Raw genomic sequence first — 23,959 nt, 5'->3', positions numbered from 1 at the left:
ATAGCAATGATATAGTGGCTGAGTTAGTATACAATAGGTTAATGAAAATAGAAGCAGGAAGCTGGATTAAATGTGATTATTTGAGTTGTAGTTCTTTCTAACTCTTAAAAAACTTTCTGGCATTTGAACATAAGAACCAAATAGTGGGAAAGATAAAACGATTATCCTTTCAGCAGAGCCCAGAGCAAGGAGAACACATTGGCCATGACTGCTTTCCGGAACATTTTTTCAGGTATAAATATATGCACTGTAAATTAATAGCATTCTCTCTTACCAAAAAGAATATGAGTTTCTTTTTTCCCATGTACCATCTAGCATGAAGGCAACACTCATTAGAAGTTGAATATAATGAACACCCATTGAGTGGTTTTATTTATGGAAGCACCAAGGCTGATGGACCCAAAAGTATGTTCTATGAGATTTAGAATATATGCATTACTCTCAAAACCTAAAAACAATTGCAGAAATTAACAACATGAATACTTCAAGACCCTGAATAAAGCAATTCTGGCCACTCATTGTGTTTCATTAAAGCACACAAGCTCATATACATGAACATACATGCATAACTTTACACTTCCCAGTTTGTTCTCTGTAAAAGTTACACAGTCTGTTTTTCTGTTCATGGTTTGTTTTCCTCTCTTTATTCCTATTGGGTCATATAATATTTATTTCATACATTTTCCTAACATTAGAATGCAAAATCTATGGATAACAGTGTTATTTATCAGTTATACTTTATTGATGTGGAAGATGACTCAGAGTTTGCCATCTATTTCCTTTCTTTTGAATTTCTCAGAGCGCTAATAATTGCTTGGCTTCTAAACTGAAGTGCCAAGCACCTTTTGCAAAAATCTTACATTCTTTCTTAAACTATGAAAACTCTTTCCACACAAACACCAGACTCAAGAGGAGAAGTTAATCGATAGGGCATATGTGCATCCCCTCCCTGTTCATGTTTCTGAAAAAAATCAAATAGACCCCCCCACCTCAAAACATGATAATTAAGTGGTATAAAAGTAGCAATTTCATCTAAGAAGGCTTTTAGCTGGTTTGCTTTTGTGTGTTTTTGAAGCACGGTGGGAGAAGTGGTAGCACCATTATGAATGCTTAGAGAATATTTGCACCAAAGCCATGTGCCTACCTATCTGTGCAAACAAGGAAAGAAAATTGAGGTAGTAAAACCTGTAAACTAAGACAGAAATGGGACCCTATGAGATGCATTACAGGAGCTGAGCACAAAGGACTGAACAGGATCAATGGCTTCATTTGCTAGGGACTGGAGTTTAATGAATCATTTGGAAGGATACTCAAGCCATGGGACAATACAAAACTTTCAGGCACCCTGTAGATCATAAAATATGTGGGGAGACCGTTTCTCTAAGGCAAGGATAGAAAGTTCCTTGCTGTATAGTAACGCATTGTTCTGCCTGATGCTTGCAGTCAGGCCAATAATAGGTGATTAGATAACCATCTCTCAGTTGCTACATGAACACTCAAACTAACTGAAGTAGAGTGTCCTCTCCTCTCAAAACACTGGTTTTTCAAGCAACAGACAACTAGACCTAGGGATTTTAAATGCATTGTTTTTGATTTCATATAACTTAGTTGGGTAGTGAAAGCTAAGTATATATAACTTGAATTTTTCTTGGAGTTTTTCTTACATTTCTGATTGATTTCTTATGAAAAGTGACCTTAAAGGGCACTCACATTCTCCCCAAGGCAGAGCTTGTTATTAATACGTTGGTAGGGCTCAGTCAGAAGAACTCCAAGGGTTGCTCCCTTTATTTTGTTAAGTTCTCAATATCAGCTTCTATGTGCACCTTTATGTAAGGACTCACCGTGCAGGCCAAATGTTCCTTTCTCTAGATAGCTTATAAGCATCTGGATAAATTTGCATTAGAAATTCAATTAACTGTATATTAAAAGGTCAATTAACTTGGCCATGATAGAGATTGTTTTTAATTACTTTTTCTTGTAGGGCTTCTCTTCTTGTCCAAGCACAAATTACACTATCAAATGATAGTCTCATTGCCTGTTGATTACCTGAAACTCATATCCAAAACACACAGGAAATAACTGTCTTGGTTAAATGAATTAATAAGACATTCTTTAGACAATTCATAAGTATTATAATTTTGGGGACTTAAAGTATCCATAACCAATAACAAAGTATTTAAGCTTAAATACCCTCCATGGTATTGTTCATGACAATCCCCTTCATTGTCTGTCTTTGTTGGTTTCTATTTTCTTGGTGAAAGATGATAATAAAGTAAAATGATTTGAAGGATTAGTTCTTATTACACTATATCACAGTGTATTTCAAGAAACATTAACAAATAATGACATTACAAATCAGCGATCTCTGTCAGGCATGGTGGCTTATGCCTGCAATCTCAGCACTTTGGGAGGCCAAGGCAGGCAAATCACTCAAGGTCAGGAGTTCGAGACCAGCCTGGCCAACATGGCGAAACCCCATCTCTACTAAAAAATACAAAAATTAGCCTGGTGTGGTGGCGGGTTCCTATAATCACAGCTACTTGGGAGGCTGAGGCAGGGAGAATTGCTTGAACCCGGGAGTCAGAGGTTGCAGTGAGCCAAGATCGTGCCACTGCACTCTAGCCTGGGCAACAGAGTGAGATTCCATCTCAAAAAACAAACAAAAAAAACAAAAAATCAGTGATCTCATTTCATTAGAGAGCTCTTAGTTATCTTTGTGTTAATATGAGCCACAATTCAACTCATTCATGGGGCACTAGAATACTTATACTTAAGAGGTTCAAGGGATTACCACTTGGCATTAAGTTACAAGTGACAATAGGGTCCACTTGATATTAAATTGTAACCATTACTGAACTATCACTCAGGCAAAATAAAATAAATAAAGATAAATATATAAATAATATATTCTACATATTTTATACATTAATGCATTAACCCAAACTTCCAGATGAGTAGCAACTTAAAAATGAAGCAAACACTGTTCAGGAGTTGATATGAGGAAAAGTCTTGAGATGAAACTTATTTCACTTTTGCAGAAGAGAATAGCCTTCACCCTCCAGGAGCAATAAGATGTCCTAAGCACTTTGTAAATGCTACCTATATCACTCTCACTACAACCTTATAAGATAAAATTCATTGTTCTCATTTTACTGATGTTTCAGCCAAGATCATACAGTTCATTGGAGGCCAAGTTACCTGTGTTCATCTACCTTTCCAGACTTTCAATTTTCCCCTAGAATGAAAACGCTGGATCTAAAAGTAATGAGACTATAAAATGCCTGTAAAAGGGTGCTTAGGGCTGGGTGTGGTGGCTCACGCCTATAATCCCAGCACTTTGGGAGGCCAAGGGGAGTGGATTATGAGGTCAGGAGTTCAAGACCAGCCTGGTCAAGATGGTGAAACCCCGTCTCTATTAAAAATACAAAATTTAGCCAGGTGCGGTGGTTGGCGCCTGTAATCCCAGCTACTCAGGATGCTGAGACAAGACAATTGCTTGAACCCGGGAGGTGGAGGTTGCAGTGAGCCAAGATTGCACCACTGCACACTCCAGCCTGGGCGACAGAGTGAGACTCCGTTAAAAAAAAAAAAAAAAAACAAGCGGTGCTTAGGAGTGTTCTGAATGCTAGAGGTAATTCTAAGCATTCAGTTTTGGAACTAAGAGGAAGGGAACAGATTAGGCCCATGCCACTCAAAGAATGTGTCCACAAGAGCGTAAATTAACTCTGTCATTGAGCACAATTTTTCCCCATGGTGAGACTTTCTCAATGAAAAAAGCTATGCATCAGTTTATATTCCAGTGCATATTTCTAATCTTCACATGGACAAATAACAGTTTGAAAAGCAGTAACCAGTCCATGAACAAGGCTTTAAGTGGAACAAGCTTAAGAAACTTCTTATGAGATTTTCCTTTTCTGTGAGTATTTTAATCATTTTGGATAAGAGTTATCCTTAAAGTTATCCTATTTGATTTTTCATTTATCAAAAGAATAAGTCACATCCCTTTTTCACAGATAGTAATGAAGGCTAGTATACTATACCCCTGTAAATCTCTGGGGGCATTAATGTTAGTTGAAGTAATATTGCTAGTTTTAATAAGCTGATTTCTTCCATCAACAAAAAGAAAAGAAAAAGAAATCTTCCTTAAAAAATGAACAATATTGTTATCACACAGCATAATGTTTGAAGTGAAATATAAACTTTAAAAATATATTATTCATACCTGCACCTCCGCCTATGCTGAGAATCTTAATTTCTGATTTTGTGTCTCCAATCCTGAAAGAAAAAATTATGTAGTTTTAGAAAAATGTGTTAGGTGCTTTGTGAAATCTGATTATCTAGTCTAGTTGAAGAGAACAGACTAAAAATACAATGAATGAAAACTAGACCAACATGAAAGTTCCCAATTATACCAGTTACATTGCCATCTTTAGAGTATATTTCAAAATACATGTTATATTCATTAACAGTCTTGAACTGGGAGACTTGGAAATGGCAGTAATAACATCTCAGAGGTAGAAAATGCCATTTGTTTGAATATTGTTTGGAGAACAAGAATAGAAAAAGTGGAGTTTTGAGTCTGGTAATATAATAAGCCACCCATCGTAGATAGGGAAAAGGCTCAGGTGGTTCCCACTATCTATAATGTCTGCCTTCTTTCCTCCCCCACCCCTTTTTACCTTCCTTTTAATGAACAAATGTTTATTAAACATGTATTATGTGTATTCTATCCTAGGCATTAAAAAAACAGATATCACTTTGCTCTCAAAATGAAATGTGAAATAATAAAGCCCTGAATTATGACTCAGGTACTAGAAATAGAATGAAGTAGATAGATTGGGAAATAAGCCAGTAGGACTTGCTGTTAGATTGACGTGACGACATAAGAAAAAAAAAATATGAGTGCGCAATGACTCCCCTGTTTCAGACTTGGATGACTGGGCAAAGGGTGATGCCAAAAAGGAAGCTGAGAAATATAGTTTGGCAGCAAACTTATGTTTTGTCAGGGCTTTTTAAAAAAATAAATACGAATTCGGCAAACATTTGAATTTGCAAAATTTAAGCTGGGAGAAGAGAAATCAGGGTCAGTGATGTATTCTGGAGAATCTTCATCATAAAGTAATGGTCAATGCTAGAAGAGTAGATTCCATCACCCAAAGATATTGCAGAGTTAGAGTAGTAGTGGATGGTGATACAATATCAACTTCTAAAGATAACTGGATTGTGAAGAATACACAAAGAAGACAGAGAAGAAAAGAAAGCACAGAGAAGTACTAGAGTAACTGGAGGCAGAGAAAGCCCTTAGTCGTGGCAAAAGCAGCAGAGTGTACTACTTAAAAAAGGAAAAATCTATACCAAATTTGGCAATATAAGTATCTTTAATAATAGCAGTTTTAAAAGAAGACTGAGGACTGCAGTCAGATGGCAATGGGATTAAAAGTGAGCTCAAAAATGAGGAAGCAGATCTGGAGTCTGTTGAAAAAGGATGAAAGAGAGAAGGAAAAGAGATGACTGCTACAGGGGAACCATGAAGGGAAAAGGATGGTGTTTGTTTCTTTGGACTGTGGGGTGGTAAACAAACCTGTGTTTTGTCTTCATTGCAAAAGCTTGCACAGTCACAGGATGGGAACAAAGGTTGAAGTAAGGTTCTAAAGGAATCTTGCAAAGTCTAGGATCAAGAACACCTATAAATGAGTTGCCTTTTTCAGTTCTAATTATCCTCCAGTTCATAATCCTGCATCCTAACACATCCATTTCTATCTTAACCTTTTGTTCATTCGTTAAAATGCTTACATCTATGACAGCATAGGGAGGCTATGAAGCAGAGGACCCAAGTTGAAATCCCAGGTTACTGATATGTACCTTGAGCAAGTTATTTGACATCTCTGTGAAATAAGATAATAATATCACCTCTCTTGTAGGATTATTAGTAACTGTTTCTAATTCATGGACAAATTGTGAGGATTCAATTATTTAATTCATGTAAAGCTCTTAGAAATGTAACTGCACATGACAAGCACTCCACATATATTAGCAATTATTATGATTCTAGGCACATGTAAGTGACTTACGTGAATTACCTCTTTGAATCCTTAAAATTCCTCTATGAGTTAGAGACTATTATTCATCCCATTTCACATATTATAATGACATCAAATAATTATTGAAAACTTACTATTTCTAGCCAAGGATTTAAAAGTTTTATATGCAACACCAATAACCGAGTTTACTATTTATAGTTATATACTATAATTTTTCCTGCCCCCAAGCCCTGCCCCACCATCTACCCCCAAATAGGGGATTGAAGAATTCCTCTATAGGGAAACAAATCATCTCAGTAATAAAGTTAACATGATTTTATATCTGAGGATCACCCAGGAAAGAGCTGAGTCCACACTCAATTATTCAGTGAGCTACTCACTCAACAAACCCTGCCCTGACTTACACAAAGAGAATCTGACTACCTTTTAGTGCGTCATTATTTGATTGAACAGAAAACCAAGGCTCATTAGGCAGTTGGGGAGCTGTCAAACATAAGAAACAGAGACTGAAAGAGGCAGAGAGAGCAGAGGAACATTTTGTAATGAATAAGAAGGTATTATATCTGAGAATGATGAAAAGAATGCTATAGAAAACATTCTTGGAAATTAAAAATATAATAGTAAAAAATTAATAGATGGGCTGAAAGAGAAAGTCATAGCAAACTGGAAATACAAGAAAATTAGGTAATCAATCCAGGAGGTATTTGATGAGTAAAAGTTTCAGAAAAAGAAAACAGAGGGGAGGAATGATTACCAAAGTTCCTCATAACTGAAGGGTCTGAATCTCAACTGAAATAGCCCAGGGAGTACCCACAAAATGGGTGAAAAGGAACCATTTCACAACTCACTATTTTAAAATTTCAGAGTACACAAAATAGGGAAAACAAAACACATAATGTGAAGTTATTCCACAAGCCAAGGATGAGAATTTTGAGTAGCATTTGATTTCTTTTTTTCTCTTGTGTGAGACAGGGTCTCACTCTGTCATCTCGACTGAGTGCAGGGTCGCAATCATGTCTCACTGAAGCCTTGATCTCCTGGACTTAAGCAATCTTCCCACTTCAGCTTCTGGAGTAGCCAGTGCTACAGGTGCACGCCACCTTGTTCAGCTAATTTTTTTACTTTTTCTGTGGAGATGGGATCTTGCTGTGTTACCCAGGCTTGTCTCAAACTCCTGGGCTCAAGTAATCTTCCTGCCTCAGTCTCCCAAAGTGCTGAGATTACAGGCACGAACCAACACACCTGGCCAGTATTTTATTTGTTAACAGCAATTCTGGTATCTAAAAGACAATGTTAAAAGTACCTTTAGATGTATGATACAAAACCATTTTCAGTATACAGTTCTATATCCAGTCAAACTGTCTAACGATGAACATAGAACCAAGGGATTTTTAAAACATACAAAGTCTCAAAAAGTTTACCTCTCATTCACTCTTAAAGCTTTTAAAGAATTAGTTCAGGAAACAAAGGACTGAGGAAACAAAGAAAAGAAAGGCATGAGATACAGAATCAGGGAATCAAATACTTCAGAAAGAAAATGATTCTCAGAAAGTGAAATAAACTCCCTCCTTAATAGTTGTATAGCAGGCCAAAGCAGATCTTCCTAAACTGAAAAAAAGAACAGAAGGCTTCAGAAAAGTTGTTCCCTTGGGGTAAAATAAACAGATTCTTTGATATGTTTGCATATATTGAGATGAGATTAGTATATCTGCTTCAGAATCAAAGTAGTAATAGGTACATAGAGAACTAAGAAAAGAAACCAAAATTAAGGCAACAGTCAACTCTAGGGAAAACAAAAAGTTGTACATAAAAGGAAATGTAAGCATAGTATAATATATTGCTTAATTATTAATAATATGTACATAGGCAAAATAACATAAACACTCAAATTATTTAACCAAAATTTTGACTAAATATAGTGACATGAAAGGGTGGGAAATACGCATGCTAATTAGCTAGTTTAGTACAGCAAAATGAAGAAATAGAAAAATAACATGTTATTTTGAATTATGAAAGAAAATTCCATAAATAACTAAAAGATTTCAAAGTGCTGAAAGTGGTTGCTTCCGGAGAGTGAGAATCAAGAATGGAGTGGGTGGGATTTGTTATAGGCCCCACCCACTCTAGAACCATTTGATTGTTTTTAGAACCATTTGATGTTTTAAAATATAAGCACGTCTTGCTTTAATAAAAATTTAATAGGCTCACTCCACACTCAATTAGCACAGTGAGCCACCAACTCAACAAACTCTGCCCTAACATACGCAAAGTATATCCTAATCACGTTTTGGTACTTCATAACTCATAGACAACTTTAAGCAACAATTTTAAAGGTTCTTCAGCTAAATCTTATTTCAAACACTACCTTCAGGAAAAAATTACTTTTTAAATAAATGACACTGAGTCTGATCATTCCTAACTATATACTATTGTTAAAAGACAAACAGTGTGCCCTTAAAAATTCTTCAGTCTTTCACAGATTTTATAATATTTCCAGTTAGATTTAAACTTTGAAGATAAGGAAGGGGTCATTCATCATTTATTACATTATCTCCATCCACAGCACCTCTTCAAACCAAACTGTGTATGGCTGAAGAAAACCAAGGATCTGGTAAGCTACAGACATGAGCAATACTTTTGGTACTGGAAAAGAATTGAGAAATTAACTCATTACCTTTAACTTTAGAAGTGAGCAAGGAAACCCAAAGAGCTTAACTATAATTAGTTCCTAGATAAGAAGTTATCTAGAAGTTATTTGCCATCTGCTTTGATGTTTGGCATCCTTATCCTATTATATATTAATTTTTAATATATAATATCCTATTTTTTGAAAGCTAACATTTAAAATCTGAATCATGTTAAATAGAAAGGGAAATAAAATTTCATATACATCTAATAATGCCTGCTCTGGTCAGACATAGGTACTGCCCTGGTGAAAGAATTTCAGGCCTATAATAGAGAAATTTAGCAAAAGATAAAATACCACTTTCCTTTGCTGTTTGCAAATTGGATCCACAGTCATTTCTTCCCAGTTTTCCATTATTATTTCCTGAAGCAGAGTGAGTTACAGCAAATCACCCCCAGATAGGTGATTTGATTATCTTTAGCATGTAGAATCTGTTACTCTCATAATGCTTATCAGCTCTGACACAAATTGAACATATTAATCACCCCAAAAAAGAACTCTGCAAGAAGGATAGGAACGAGTGAGTTTCACCGATAATGGGAAAATGGTTCTTTTTTTAAGGAACACGTTGCTAATATTAAGTTGAAAGAAAAAGACAATTTTGGGGAAGAGAGTGATAACTATAACAATGGATAAGGAAAATGAATTTAAATGGATATTATGAGAACTGAGGGACTCAGTCCTCAGGGCAAATCTTACTTTGGCAATTATTTATATTTGATTCTAATGAAAAGTATACCAGACTCCCTTTGGGCCTTTTCGGGGATGTAAAATTTGGAGGAGGGCTGAAAAGTCTGAGTTCGAAGATTAGCATCTTATCTTTTTCCAAATGAACATGGATTTGTGCCTTCAAATGGTTAACGCTTATCTGTATGCAGCTGGAAATACAGCACAAAAGGGAGCCTTTAAGTGTTTAAAGCAAACGTGGAACCAAAGCAGTGCAGGAGAAAGGCGGGGCAGGGCAGCGAGGAGGGGGACGAGGGGGGGACGAGGGGGAGTTGCTATCAGTAACTCGCCCTTATCCCCGTGCCCAGCCTGCGAGACTGAGCTAGACCCATCTATCACTGACGCACAGCGAGTCTCAGGCTTGTCCCTTTGACAACAACGTCCCTTTTATTACCTTGCTATTATGCCTGGCAGCTTCTTGTCCATGAATTCCTGCATGCACTGGTGTTCCGTGGAATGGCTGAGAAACCTCCGGAAAGATTCAACATACCTCCCGTGGTCAGAAAACAAGCTCCTCATGGAAGATGCCATGTTTGGTTTTCTGAGAAAGACAGAGTGGGAAGCAAGGTTTAACTTCCCCTCCTTCTCTTCCCAGTTCCCTCATTCTTTCCCCTCCCCCATCAGTTTCTATCCAAAAAAAAAAAAAAAAAAAAAAAAAACCGCTAAGCTTGTTTTGAATTTAACATGCACCAAAGGCTGGCGTGCAGAGCTCATTACTGACTCAATATTTGAACAGCACTTTGCACTGATACTTTAACCCCTACACGATTGTTTTATAAGAAATAGAAGTACTAAGGCAAGGCTGTAAATACACTGCTAAAACTTTTCAAACTCCTGATGTTGAAAGGTCATAAAAACAGACTGTATTCAAATCACTTCCTGTTTTGCCAGCAGAGCCACAAGTAAGTTCCAAGTGGGAAAGTGACTGTTCAAAGTGGCAAACGCAGGATGAAAAGGACAGCTACACAGCACTCTGAGAAATCTACAGCAGTGAAATCTTTGACGAAAGACTGTCATCTGCCTCTGGGCTTTCTACAGGATTGTTTTGGCCTTTACATCCCTCAGCACTTGAATTTTCAACTTATCTGTTGCATTTCTTCAAATGCTGATTTGTGGTAACTCAAATTATCTTAAGAAGAAGTCACCAAGGAGGAGCCCAAGAACTCGTAGCTAGAAGCTGTCAGAAGCTTCATTTAGGGGATTGAGAGTGGTGAGAGAAGTCTTGGAGCAAGAATGCAGGACACCAGGGTAAAAGCCCAGTCCGTAGAATCCTTCCCTAAGCACTTTGAACACGACGAGGTCAGAGACACTTCGCTTGACTGGTTGAGCCTTTGGAAACCCAGTGGTGTCACCCACCAGAAGACCCAAAACTTCAGAGTACTCACACACAGTCTTTCTCCTGGGAAGTGGTCTTTAAGAAGGTATCTAATCCTTTATCTAAGACTGTGTTGTTAATAATAGCATCCAACTCATGGAGGAGTTGTGAGGATCAAATGAGTTAACTCATTATAAGTCTCTTAGAAATATGTCTGCTTAAACTGTCCCCTTCTAATTGAGTTCCCAAACTGCCCGCTAAGCATTCAAAACACTCCCCAACTCCCTTTGTTTTTTGTTTGTTTGTTTGTTTTTGTTTTTTGAGACAGTCTCGCTCTGTCGCCCAACCTGGAGTGCCATGGTGCGATCTCTGCTGACTGCAACCTCTGCCTCCTGGGCTGAAGTGATTCTCCTGTCTCAGCCTCCCGAATAACTGGGATTATAGGCGCCCGCCACCACGCCTGGCTAATTTTTATATTTTTAGTAGAGATGGGGTTTCACCATGTTGGTCAGGCTGGGGTTGAACTCTTGACCTCAAGTGATCCACCCACCTTGGCCTCCCAAAGTGCTGGGATTACAGACATGAGCCACCATGCCCAGCCCCCAACCGCCTCCCCCAACTCTCTTTTATAAGTATGTTTTGTTCTCACTATTCTTAGAGCCAGTGCTTTTACCCTAGGGGAAAATGGAACATCTGGATAGGCGTATTGCCATGGATGACTCTGTCCTTAATGAACTATGTGACTTTGGCTGAAATATAAGCTGCAGTTTGCTCATCAGTAAAATGGGAACAACGAATTTTATCTCATAGGGTTGTAGTGAGAATAATATAACTAATGTTTAAAAAGTGCAAGCCAGTCCCTTCTGCAAAAAAAAAATAATAATAATAATAAAATAACAAAAACAATCGTCACTTTATTCATGGACGTTGAAATTTGAGTTTCATATCATTTTCACATGTCATGAAATACTATCCTTCTTTGAATTTACTTTAACCATTTAAAAACATAAAAGTTATTGGTAGCTCATGGACCGCACAAAACAGGTGGGTAGGGCTGGGTTCGGCCACAGGTCCTATTTGGTCAGGCCCTGATTTAGCTCCTCTGCCCTTCACTCATCCTTGGATAAGGTCTTTGCTAGTTCTCTACTCACATCTCTATCCAACCAGCCTTCCGTTTCCTCAGATTGGCTCTGACAAACTTTTGCTCGTATTACCATCTTCCATTTTTCTCTTTAGAGCTCAACCCAAATCATTCATTCATTCATGTGTACATCTATCTGTTTTTGTTTCATTTTAACCCAAACCAAAAATGGCCAATAATGTATTCATCTATTGAATAAATGTTCAGTAAGAGTTGCTGTTGGCTATTCTGCTGAGGAATACTCCTGACATGACTTTCTCTTGGAAAGTTGCTGCTAAGACCTCCCTTAACTGAAACTTGGTCTTCTGAGACTATCACCTCCCTTGTCTGCTGTCAAATATTCTCCAACAGAGCCTGTTCTTCATGTGGATCCCATTGAGGACTTCCTTTCCATTCCTACTGTTTCCACCCTACTTGAGATTCTCTTTATTTTTCACTTATTGTGCTATTTAAAAAAACAAAACAAAAAAAAAACACAAAAAAACTTTTAAGTTCAAGGGTACATGTGCAGATTTGTTACATAGGTAAGCATGTTTCATGGGGGCTTGTTTTACAGATTATTTCACCTCTCAGGTATTAAGCCTAGTACCCACTAGTTATTTTTCCTGATTCTCTCCCTCTTCCCACACTCCACCTCCAATAGGCCCAGTATGTGTTTTTCCCATCTAATGTTTCCATATTTTCTCATTATTTAGCTCCCACTTATAAGTGAGCATATGCAGTACTTGGTTTTCTGTTCCTGCATTAGTTTGCTAAGGATAATGGCCTCCAGTTCCATCCATGTCCCCACAAAGGACATGATCTCATCCTTTTTTATGGCTGCTTAGTATTCCATGGTATACATATATCACATTTTCTTTGTCCAGTCTGTCATTGATGAGCATTTCGGTTGTTTCCATGTATTTGTTATTGCATATAGTGTTGCAATAAACCTTCACATACTTGTGTCTTTATGACAGAACAATTTATATTCCTTTGGGTATATACCCAGTAATGGGATTGCTAGGTTGAATGGAATTTCTGTCTTTAGGTCTTTGAGGAATCGCCACACTGTCTTCCACAATGGTTGAACTAATTTACACTCCTACCAATGGGGTATAAGTGTTTCCTTTTCTCCACAACCTTGCCAGCACCTGTTATTTTTTTACTTTTTCATAATAGCCACTGTGACCGGTGTGAGGTGGTATCTCATTGTAGTTTTTATTTGCATTTCTCTAATGATAAGTGATGTTGAACTTTTTATTCATATGATTGTTGGCTGCATATATGTCTTCTTTTGAAAAGTATCTATTCATGTCCTCTATCCACTTTTTAATTTTTTTCTTGTAAATTTATATAAGTTCCTTATAGATGATGGATACTAGACCTTTGTTGAATGCATAGTTTGCAAAAATTTTCTCCCATTCTGTAGGTTGTTTATTCTGTTTATAGTTTTCTTTTGCTATAGAGAAGATCCTTAGTGTAATTAGTTCTCATTTGTGAACTTTCGCTTTTGATGTCTTCGTCATGAAATCTTTGTCCATATGTATGTCCTGCATGGTATTGCCTAGGTTGTCTTCCAGGGTTTCTATAGTTTTGTGTTTTATATTTAAGTCTTTAATCCATCTTGAGTTAATTTTTATATATGGTGTAAAGAAGGGGCGCAGTTTCAACCTTCTGCATTTGTCTGGCCAGTTATTCTATACTGTGCTGTTTTTTTAATTGGGTTTCCTGCTTTAGGAATCACACAGATCCTAACCAATTTTATTGCCACTGTCAACTTCATGTTTTTTTTTTTTTTAATAAGTTTGGATAAAGACACTCTTTTCTTTCTCTTATAATATTTAGTCTCCCCACTGACCCCCAAGTCAATTACAAGATCCACTCTGCAGCTCCCCCAATAATTATCCAGAATTGTGTCTCATTTATCTCTAGTTTTGCATTTATATTCCCTTCAAATTGTGCTGCTTCTCTGGATACGTTCCTATGCTTTTTTGCCTACAGCCTCTCCTCACAATAGTTCCTTCTGTAACATGCTGCTTCCTTTCTTACCACATCCATTGAAAAATTTTCTATTCTTCATATGCTACCACTTTCATATATCCTTCCATATTTCCCTCAAAAAATTCAGCACTCATGCTCATAATTTCTGATATTCTTGCAAGCATTCATCCTTGTGTTATTGTTGTTTAATATATTCACCTTAACTCCCCTGCTTGTCCCCATGTGACTTAGCTCATAAAGACAGGAACTGAGTCACAGCTACTTCCCTGATGTGTTGCCCAAAGTAGACTTTCAGTTCTTTTTTAAATAATTAAGAATGTGCTTGAACATTTACACTCTTGAGATGTTGTCTGCAATCAGATGTCCTCCATCCTTTTCATTATTGAGTAGCTCTATATGTTACCAATAACACCAGACTTCCATTTCTTGAGCACTTACTATGTGCCAGAAATTGTATGGACCTTATAAAATTTAATGTAGGATTTACTCTTTGTAGTACCTCCATCAACTTCCCTCTATTACAAATGAGAAAACCAAGTTTCTGAGAGATTAAGCTACCTAGCCAAAAACTGCAGGACTGGTGTTGAATTGTAGGTCTGTCAAATCCCAGGACTAGCGCTCTCACAAAAATCTTTATATTCAGCCAAAACTTGCTGCCCTGTAATTCTTAGATAGTACTCCTATTTCTGGTTGCTTAAACTAAACAGAAGTAGTTCAGTTCTTTCTCCGTATAATAACCATTAAAAAACTTGAAATCAACCATCAGGACAACCTTACTCCCCAAAGTGTCTCTTTCATAGCTCCTAATTATTTCTTCTGCAATATAGCGTTATATAATTCATTACTCTGACCCCTCCTTTGGAAATACTCTAGTTTGTCTGGGTTCCTTTAAATGGTGATGTTTGAAAATAAACACAATATCCCCAAAGCTACCTAAAAAGTGGAGATTTATTTTCCAGGCTTACACTAGTGTTTCCCAAAGTTCTGCCCAACCCAACTTCTTTCAGATTTTGCTCTGCAAAAAAAAGGGTTCTACAGTCAAATAATTTAAAAAGTGCTGAATTGAGTAGCTTCCTCTGGATATTTATAATGCACATTAGTATATTAAAGATTCATAAAACCTTTGTCACATGTCCTCTTCAGATGCAAATATATCATGGCTACGACGTTTCTCTGATTAGTCTTGCAGTCCCTCAAAAGACCAAAAAAAAAGACGAAATCTTGTTGCTTTCAGCATGATTTGTGTTTGATTAAGTGCTGGTTTCAGCAATCACAACTTCCTTTTAAAATTGCATATAGAATATCTGTTTCATAATCCATACTGCATCTGGAATTTCCTTCTAGCTGGCTGGTTGGAATTACCAAATCTTGAAAATCTTTTTTTCCCTTTTTTTTTTTTGGAAAATTGAAGCAACAATCTAGCACATCTATCGTTTGCCATGACTTTTCAAAAGTTACCAGCAATGACATCAGTATTGCTTTTACGAGTTCTTTCAGCACACTGAAATGTAATTTTTTAGACTTTAAATTATCACCTAATTTAAAATTCTTATTTATTTTCTTACCTATTTTGGGCATCCATCCCCTATTACATATCAGTTATTAAGCTGTTACTGTGTCAAAGTGCTTTATATACTTCTAACACTCTGGGGGATGGAACTATTGATACCATCAAGTGAGACTCAGAGCAGATAAATAGTATAAGACCTCATAAGTCCTAAGAGAAGAGCCTGGGTTCAAATTAATGTTTGATTCCAAGGCTCATTTAAAAAAATTATACCATATTACCTCTCACCTTTCTGTGTCTTTCCAACATGAAGATTATTTTCCATGTTACAGAAGATAGGAGCAAAGAAAAAGTGGAATAATTCTGTGTTCTTTCTATCACCTTTTAATGGAACACCATCTTTGCTAGGTCAAAAAACAAAGGCTTTCCCTTGTTCATTCTTCTTCCTCTGTATGTGGTATACCAAAAAATAAACAAATGAACAAAAGAGAAGAAAAAACAATAGCAAAGGCTTCAGGACCCATTTTCTTCTGCACAACATTGTTCCGATATTTCTGTTCATCCTGGTCTTTAGTCTCCCGAACACCATACTCATTGATCTAGCTTCTTATTCTTATGTCCAATCATCTAAATAGCATAATACATAGTAGGTATATGTTAACAGCAATATTGCTAAAATATCTTAGTCAAATAGGTCAAAGAATCCCATTTTCTTTTCACTTGACAAGAATGGAGGAAGACAGTATTTTATACAAATTGATTGATTTACTTGATCTGCTAGCTTATTTGACATTTATCAGGAAGACTGGTCCAACTGTGGTCTCAAAGGAAGGATTGGAATTATAGCACATAAAATTTTAGAGCTTGATTAGACTGGTAATTTCAGTCAAATATAATAGACATCAGGAATCTTACATTCCACAGGAGACTTAGGTAAGTTTCTCATAAACATGGAAATAAGAAGCAAAAAAATTGAATGCTATACAAGCCTTGCCTCTTACTAGGTAAATCTGCTCTAAACTTTTTTTTTCCATATAGAAAAAATATTTGGAAAGATGAGAGGTGAGATGATCTTTAAGCTTTCTTGAAGTTCTAGTTAAATGCCTTCCATCTTTTAAAAAGATAAGTTTTTGTGAGCTTGTGAAACTAAAAGTAGTTGTATATATATTCATAGCTAGTAGAGCCACTGTATCTAAAGATTGTCAATAAATCGTAAATGATAACCTAAAGATGGGCTCTGGGTAAGAAGCCCCTTGACTTTATGGTATTAGGCAAATTTACCAATGTGAGTTGCTTAAGGTCACACAGCTGGTAATAATGCCATATATCTTGTTACTATTAATGACTTAGTTGTTTCAATTACACTTTATTAATGTGGAGTTTATGATAGCTTCGTTTTAATTAACTCAAAACAAGAAAGGCCCAAAATACCCAATCAGGGACAAACCAAACCATCTTGTGATGCAGATGAAATACTTGGATGATAATTAATTGAGAAGGAAGAGAGAAGATGGACAGATAAATCCTGTTAAAAGACATAAAGAGTAATCAGTGAAATTCTAGAGATATAAAGCTTATATGAAATATTTAGGATGTGAACAAAGAATAAGGCACAACAAAAAAGAGTCTGTGAACTAACTTTCCATTTAATAATAAAAAAAATTTTTAAGTCACCTTGAAAGTACTAAATCTCCTCTCAAAGGTAAAGGTCAGTAAGTATTTAGAACCTGAAAAATTAGCAAGAACTGGACAGCTATCAAAACAAAAAAACAAACAAAACTACAATAATACAATTCATGAAATGAGATTTTGCCTCACTGTCGTTGTTACAGATGATGCAAACTTCGGTGACTACTGTAAGGGGTAGCAGTAGTGTGGAGGTGGGGATCTGGTGAAGGGAAAAGCTTCATGTAAAAGGAATTTTATAAATAGAGGGATTGTGGTAAGCAAACTTCTCTGGCATCTGGTGAAGAAGTATGTGCTTAATATACCAAAAAATATAGTCTATGAAACCTCAGGACTAGAACATTCTCCTGGGCTAGAACATTCTTATCTGAGATGCCTTGTAATATGATTTGGCTGAGTCCCCACCCAAATCTCATCTTTGATTATAACTCCTACTATCCACATGTCATGGGAGGAACCCAGTGGGAGGTGACTGAATTATAGGGGTAGGTCTTTCCCATGCTCTTCTCATGATAGTGAATGGATCTCTCTAGATCTGATGGTTTTAAAAATGGGAGTTGCCCTACACAAGTTCTCTCTCTGCCTGCTGTCATCCACATAAGATGTGATTTGTTCCTCTTTGCCTTCTGCCATGATTGTGAGGCCTCCCCAGCCACGTGGAACCATGAGTCAAATTAAACCTCTTTCTTTTGTAAATTTCCCAGTCTTGGGTATGTCTTTATCAGCAGCGTGAAAACAGATTAATACACCTTGCTTGGGCATGATCTGAGAACATATGCCTGCGGGGCCCAAAGACTACTTTTTAAAACTTTTAAGCATAATTTTCATATGATAAACTATACAAATCTCAAGGGTACAGATGGGGGAAATTTCATATATGTATATATCCATATAACCTTTGCCCAGATCAAGTCTCCTTTCTATAATATTTACATTTCTAGTCTCCTAGATGATTAACTCATGTCTGCAATCAACAATACTCTCTCCACCCCAAGACAAACACCATTTGGACTTTAACTTTCCCAGATATGTTTTGCTTGTCTTGACCATCATATGAAAAGGTCAAACAGAGTACTAGGCATACCATAGTCTTTTGTGTCTGCCTTCTTTAACTCTACATAATATGTTTGAAATACACCCACATTTTGTGCATCGGCAGTTCATTCATGTCAATACACATTCCATTATATAAATATTCCATAATTTTTAAAACCATTTTCTTTTACTTAATTGGTCATTTGCACTCTTTCTTCCAGTTTGGGCTATTAGGAGCAATGTTGGCAGAAACATTTCTGCACCTGTCTTTCGTGGATATATGCACTCATTTCTATTATCATGAGTGAAATTGCTGTGTCATAGGACATTTTTTGGATTGCCAGTCACATTTGTTTTATCCTTCTGGGAGTATGTAGCAGTGTCTATATTTTAGTCAACAAATACAGACTGCCTTTTAGATCTTTAACCAATGGTATGGTGGAGCTGATTGTTAGAATTTCAGGAACTTTGTGAGCTGCTTGATATCACATGAGTAGCTTGAAATGAGCCATGGTGGGAGTATTTATGTAACTGAACACAGGTCTGGATGCTCACTGCTTGCAGAGTCCAAGTAACAAGAGCAATATCTGGTAGAAAGAAATAGAGACTTTGTTAACCAATACGAGCAAAGTGGAAGTGGCCAGATTCCCATATAAAGCAACCACTTTGATTTTTTGTGGGAAGGCAGGAATTTAAAGAAGGAAAACTTACTAAGGAAGGCAGGCAAGAATTGGCCTGAGTACAGTGTCTGTGTGTCTTGTTCTAGTGGCTATCTTGAGTCCTGGTCCACCTTGATCTCTGGCAGATGTGTTCTCAACAATGGCCAGTTGTTAACTAGCGGCCTTGACATATCTCTAGAATTTTGCAAGTGGGTCTTCAGACTTGGTCTGTCTATCTCATGACTAACCCCTGGGACTTCTAAGAAGGCACATACTTGGATACTAGTGTCTAGTTTAGATAAATGTGAAGGGAGTATATGGTGAGAAAAAATGGGACATGAAGTATATTTTAAGACTAAGGAAAAAGGCTTCTGCAGTTTGCTGCAAGCTTATATCTTAAAACCCAAGAGAAAGGAAAAAAAAAAAAAGTTTAAAATGCATTTTGAAGTTAAGCTGCCCAGTTACATTTACACCATGAAGACTGGAAAACTCTATGAATCAGATCTTTTTAAAAAAATCTCTTTGGAGAGCAGATTGTTAAACAATTAGCAGTGCACTATTATTTTTAGCCCTGTGGTTATTTGCAAAGTGGCTTTGGAGAACCTGAACCTTCTTTTAAACTGGCTGAGTTGTGGTAATGCCATACAGGCTACCTTTCTCCAGTCTCTAGCATGAACTTCCTGGAGCGTGTGGCTAATGACTGTATGTGGGAACCACCGGAAGGGGAGGTGCCATCTTCCAGCATCTCTTAATTAATTAGTTGTACCCTTGCTATGATCTAGAGACAGAGATATCATTGTTCCTATGTCTACCAGTTACTAGTATGGCATTGGGCAGGTTATTTATGTTCCCTGAGCTTTATTTTCTTACCTGTGAAATAGAGATAATAATTCCTACCTCATAAAAATTTGCGAAGATTAAAAGAAATAATACGTATCAAGTTTTCAGCCTAATGCCTGGCATATAATAAACTCTCTGGTGTGAGGTTGACTTCTTTAACTTTCAGTTCCTTCATTTATGGGATGAACACAGTAATGCTGTATTAGTCAGGTTTCAATACAAATGGCAAAATCTCTGTCCAGGGTTCCAGAGATAATTTTTAATACGGGTAGCTCATGATAAAGGTGTTGGAACTGAAAAGCAAACAAGGAAAGTGAGCAAGTCCTCAGGACAGCATGCCCTTGCCACCTGTACCACCTGTAGGAGCAGGTGTTATCTGGAGCTCAGGCTGCCTAGTGGGAGGTAGAACAATGGAGGGGACACAAGCACTCTTGAGGATGCTGCCTGAAACACCAGGACATGGGCAGAAGTACCCAGTGTCTCCTCTTCCTGACCCGTCATCTCTACCAATTTTTCCACTTTCCTAAAACTAGCTGAAACCCAATTGGCAAAAAAGCATGGGTGATATAACTTGCAGGATTCAACTTTTTGAAGTACTTAGTAGAGGATGGGAAGGACCAGAATGGTATCTAGCATCAAACAGGCAATAACCAGAACAAGTGGCTACTATAGTAAATTAAGTTGTTGTGAGAGTGGAAAAAGAAAAAGAAAAAAAAAAGCATAAAGCAAAATACCAAGAATGTATTAAGTACTCACTGAATGCCAGATAAAATAGTGAAAACAAAAGGTGGCTATTATGATAGCTACAGGTCATTGAGGACTAGTACTCATGAACTCTTTAAGAAGACTGCCTTTGTTTGATGAGGGTATTTGACTGAAAACTATTTCTTGGGAATCTATCAGGGTTTTGGGAAACTCATCAGTGGGCACCCGATAATGGGAGGTCATTAGGAGTCCCATGATGATGGGATTCCTTTTCAGATCTGAGAATTTCAGAGCTGTCTGTCCCTTTCTCCTCCTGTGCTCCCAGGGGATCAGGAGATAGATTAATGGGCGACTCCCACTCCTGTTTCTCCATGTTACTCTGCTTACTAACTTCCTGTGTAACTTTGAGCAAGCACTTAATTCAGTTGCCTTGAGTTTCTTCAATTGTAGAGAACTAGATGCCATCATTCACTTCCAGTTCTAAAATTCTAAGATTACTTGAGTTTACAGCTGTTAATCAGAGACATGGCTCATATTTCAGGCTGGAATTATGGATGCCATTTGTAAGACATTTGGCACTCGCTGTGTCTCATTCTCTGACTCTTTGGTGCTCCTCGTTCCCTAATACAAATTCAAAGCTACTTTGCATTTCTAAGCATAGATTATACGATTGTGATGCACTGACAATTTGGAAAACATAAGGGGATCAAAGTAATTACCCATATGTTCTCAGGCAGTAGAAAATAATTAAAGTCTGTTTATCAATATGGCTAAAAACAAAAGGCATATGTATTCAATGTTTATTTTATTATTTCCTACATAGGACTCTAAGAGCTGTTGTTGTTATTGTTGTTGTCTTTAGAGACAGGGTCTTCAGGCTGGAGTACGGTGGCACAGTCATCACACACTGCAGCCTTGAACTCCTGGGCTCAAGCAATCCCCTTGCCTAAGCCTCCTAAGTAGCTAGGACTACAGGCACAAGCCACCATGCCTGGCTATGTTTTTTTTTTTTTTTTGTAGAGTTGGGAAGTCTCACTGTATTGCCCAGTCTGGTCTTGAACTCCTGGCCTCAAGCAATCCTGCTGCATTGGCCTCCCAAAGCAGTTGTTTTTAAATGCAGTCAATGCCAATAGAAGTAGTAGCTCTTCTACCAGGATGCATGGGGTGTCAGTCTCTTCAAGTAGCTCAAAGATCATCTCTGGCAAAATACACTTCAGAGTTATCAATTTGGCACACATTTTGTGCCATCGAGTGAAATGTGCAGTTAATAAACACAAATTTATGGTTAAAAACAGAGGCGTAATGTTCCCAAAAGTGTATTTAAAGCCTTTCTGCTCTACTACTCCAAATTAATACTTCCACTGGTGCAGTTCTAGCAGTAGTGAAACGCAGATTGGGTCAGAGATGGTGAAAGTTTATGGAGATTAACTCAATAATTTTTGAAAATTTGCTTTTCGATAATTCTGAATTGATTTGTGGATTATCTTGTCTCCAAAACTCCATACTACTAAAACAGGAAAATAAATAAATAAATAAATAAAAGGAAGAAAAGACAATTGCTTAAAGTACAGTGATTTTTGTCTCTCACAAATGTATGCTCTGTTTTATACTGTGTTTCTAGTTATGGTGCCTAATGAAATTAGTTGAAATATTGGCTGGCCAGGTCTCACTAACGCAGGCCTCCATAGCAACTGTTTCAGTATTGGCTGAGTGGTTAAGTTAAATATTAAAAGCCGGTACCCTTACATAACTGCTGGAATGTAACAAACACCCACCAGGAGTTTTGCTTAGGCCTTTCCTGGGCCTTAAAACATGACAAAATAACAAAGGAACTCTTAACAGAATCTATTCAGGATTAAACAAGTTTTATTGTGGGTCTGAAGCAACTCCCCAGGCCTCCACAAACAAGTTTATTGGAGGTCTGTGGGAACTCCGGGAACCTACATGATTTAGCAGGAGACAAGATAAGGGTAATCACACCAGTACCTGAACTCATTACATAAAGTAAATTTACTAAGGCTCCAGAGAAAGGTCTTCAGGACTCAGGACTTAGGTACAGATTAAAAGAAGGTAATCACTTACGTCATTAGATGAATGCACACTTACATGTAGACATACAGCTTAGAAGGTATATAAGCTTTGGAAAACTTTGTAATTTTGAGTTGGTCTGGTGATCCAGGCCTTCTCCCTGCAACTGGTTACGGAAATAAAAACTCCTTTTATTTTCTCCCCAATTCATCTGCATCTTGTTATTGGCCCACAAGAAATAGCTGCCCTACCCTAAGTTTGGACCAGGAACAAAATGTCAAAGTTGATTAAAACTTTTCACAGTACATATTTGGTCTTTTACTAGTCAGATAAACAGTGAAAAGGTCATGTTTTTCATAATATTGCTGCTAGAATCATTTTTCTAAGTTTCATTTTTATCACCATTTTATCTCTAGTCAGGATAGGAAATTAATGCATATTGGAATTTAATTTGTTTGGGGAATTCATGTCGTTTAATTTGTTTTAAAATACTAACTGCAATCGGTATTGAAAGGCGATACAGCTCAAACTTCTTAGTAGCCATATCCAGGGAGACTTCCATAGTGAAAATGTGAGCTGAAAGTAGATATTGATGATATTCAAGAAAATAATTTCAGTAAATTTCAAATGAGCCAAAATCATGTATGAAAATTCAACTTGGAATTAGAATTCAAAGCAAGATCTCCATGAATACAGGGTGTTGCACCTGCTGCTAGGTGGCAGACAGAGGGAAGAATAAATGAGCTGAAGCTTTTGAGAAATTTAATTAAAAATTATATCAAACCTGATATTCTCCTGAAAGAATTTGTTCTTACTTTAATAAAGGTTGTTTCTCATGGAGAAGCAATTTTAATTTTTGACCAGGGTTGCAATTCTGTGCTGAAAATGACCTTTCTATGAGATCTTGTTCGTTTTTGCAAACACAATATATCCTCCCTGCCCTCAGGACCTTCCTTTAGCAACCAGACAGGACAGCATTTGCCAAAATAATGATAGGAATGCTCTGAAGACAATAGCTCTTCTCTACATTTTATTACTATAAGTACAGTACAACAAAAATCCAGACCACAGGCAATACTGAGGTAAGAGGCAAATCACATCTGCTGCTCAGATAAAACATTTTCGTTTCCAACTTTTAAATTCCGAGAGAGAACCAGAGCAGATCAGTGACTTTCCGGGGTTAAAGGCTATGGGAGGGTGAGCTACAAAAGAACAGCAAGAGGGAGTCTGTATGGAGGGATGGCACCATTCTGCATTCTGAACATGATGGTGGTGAGGGACTAATTGGCTAAGTTGGCTGGACTTCCTGGGTCAATAGGGACCTCCCTAAGGGGACTTTCCTCTAAGCCAAAATGAGCCATAGCTGCCAGCTAAGGGATTGAAACTTCAACCAATCAAAGAAGACTTTCCCCTAAGCCAAAATGAGTCACAGCTGCAAGCTAGGTGATTGATACTTCAACAAATCATATAGGGAGTTTAAGCTCTGGGCTGCAGCCTGATGTTTTTAACCAATCAGGCCCGCCAATCCACAAGTGGATAGAAAATAAGCTAATTCTATAGGACAAAAAAAGGAAAAAAGGAGGGGTCCAAAGGGGATATAAGTATAA

At 37.3% G+C, this 23,959-nt stretch overlaps 1 protein-coding gene across 3 annotated transcripts in view; it reads right to left on the bottom strand.

Moving 5' to 3' along the window:
- Positions 1-10,069, bottom strand: part of HNMT (histamine N-methyltransferase) — a 50,352-nt gene extending 40,283 nt beyond the window's left edge. Inside the window, exons 1-3 of one of the 3 annotated variants that reach the window (XM_073019647.1) lie at positions 6,890-7,279; positions 5,582-5,668; positions 4,223-4,275 (exon numbers count right to left, since the gene is read on the bottom strand). In XM_073019647.1, the coding sequence (XP_072875748.1) occupies positions 4,223-4,275; positions 5,582-5,598 (70 nt within the window). In that variant the 5' untranslated portion in view covers positions 5,599-5,668; positions 6,890-7,279. Of the gene's footprint in view, positions 1-4,222; positions 4,276-5,581; positions 6,060-6,889; positions 7,280-9,847 lie in introns of those variants that run through there. The other 2 variants (XM_007964864.3, XM_038002156.2) reach the window with 2 other exon arrangements.
- Positions 10,070-23,959: the final 13,890 nt, after the last annotated feature.

Source organism: Chlorocebus sabaeus, chromosome 10 (assembly GCF_047675955.1).
Source record: "Chlorocebus sabaeus isolate Y175 chromosome 10, mChlSab1.0.hap1, whole genome shotgun sequence".
In the NCBI taxonomy this organism is placed as follows: Eukaryota; Metazoa; Chordata; class Mammalia; order Primates; family Cercopithecidae; genus Chlorocebus; species Chlorocebus sabaeus.
The sequence above is the reverse complement of the archived record's forward strand: the minus strand, read 5'-3'. Positions and strand labels throughout refer to the sequence as shown.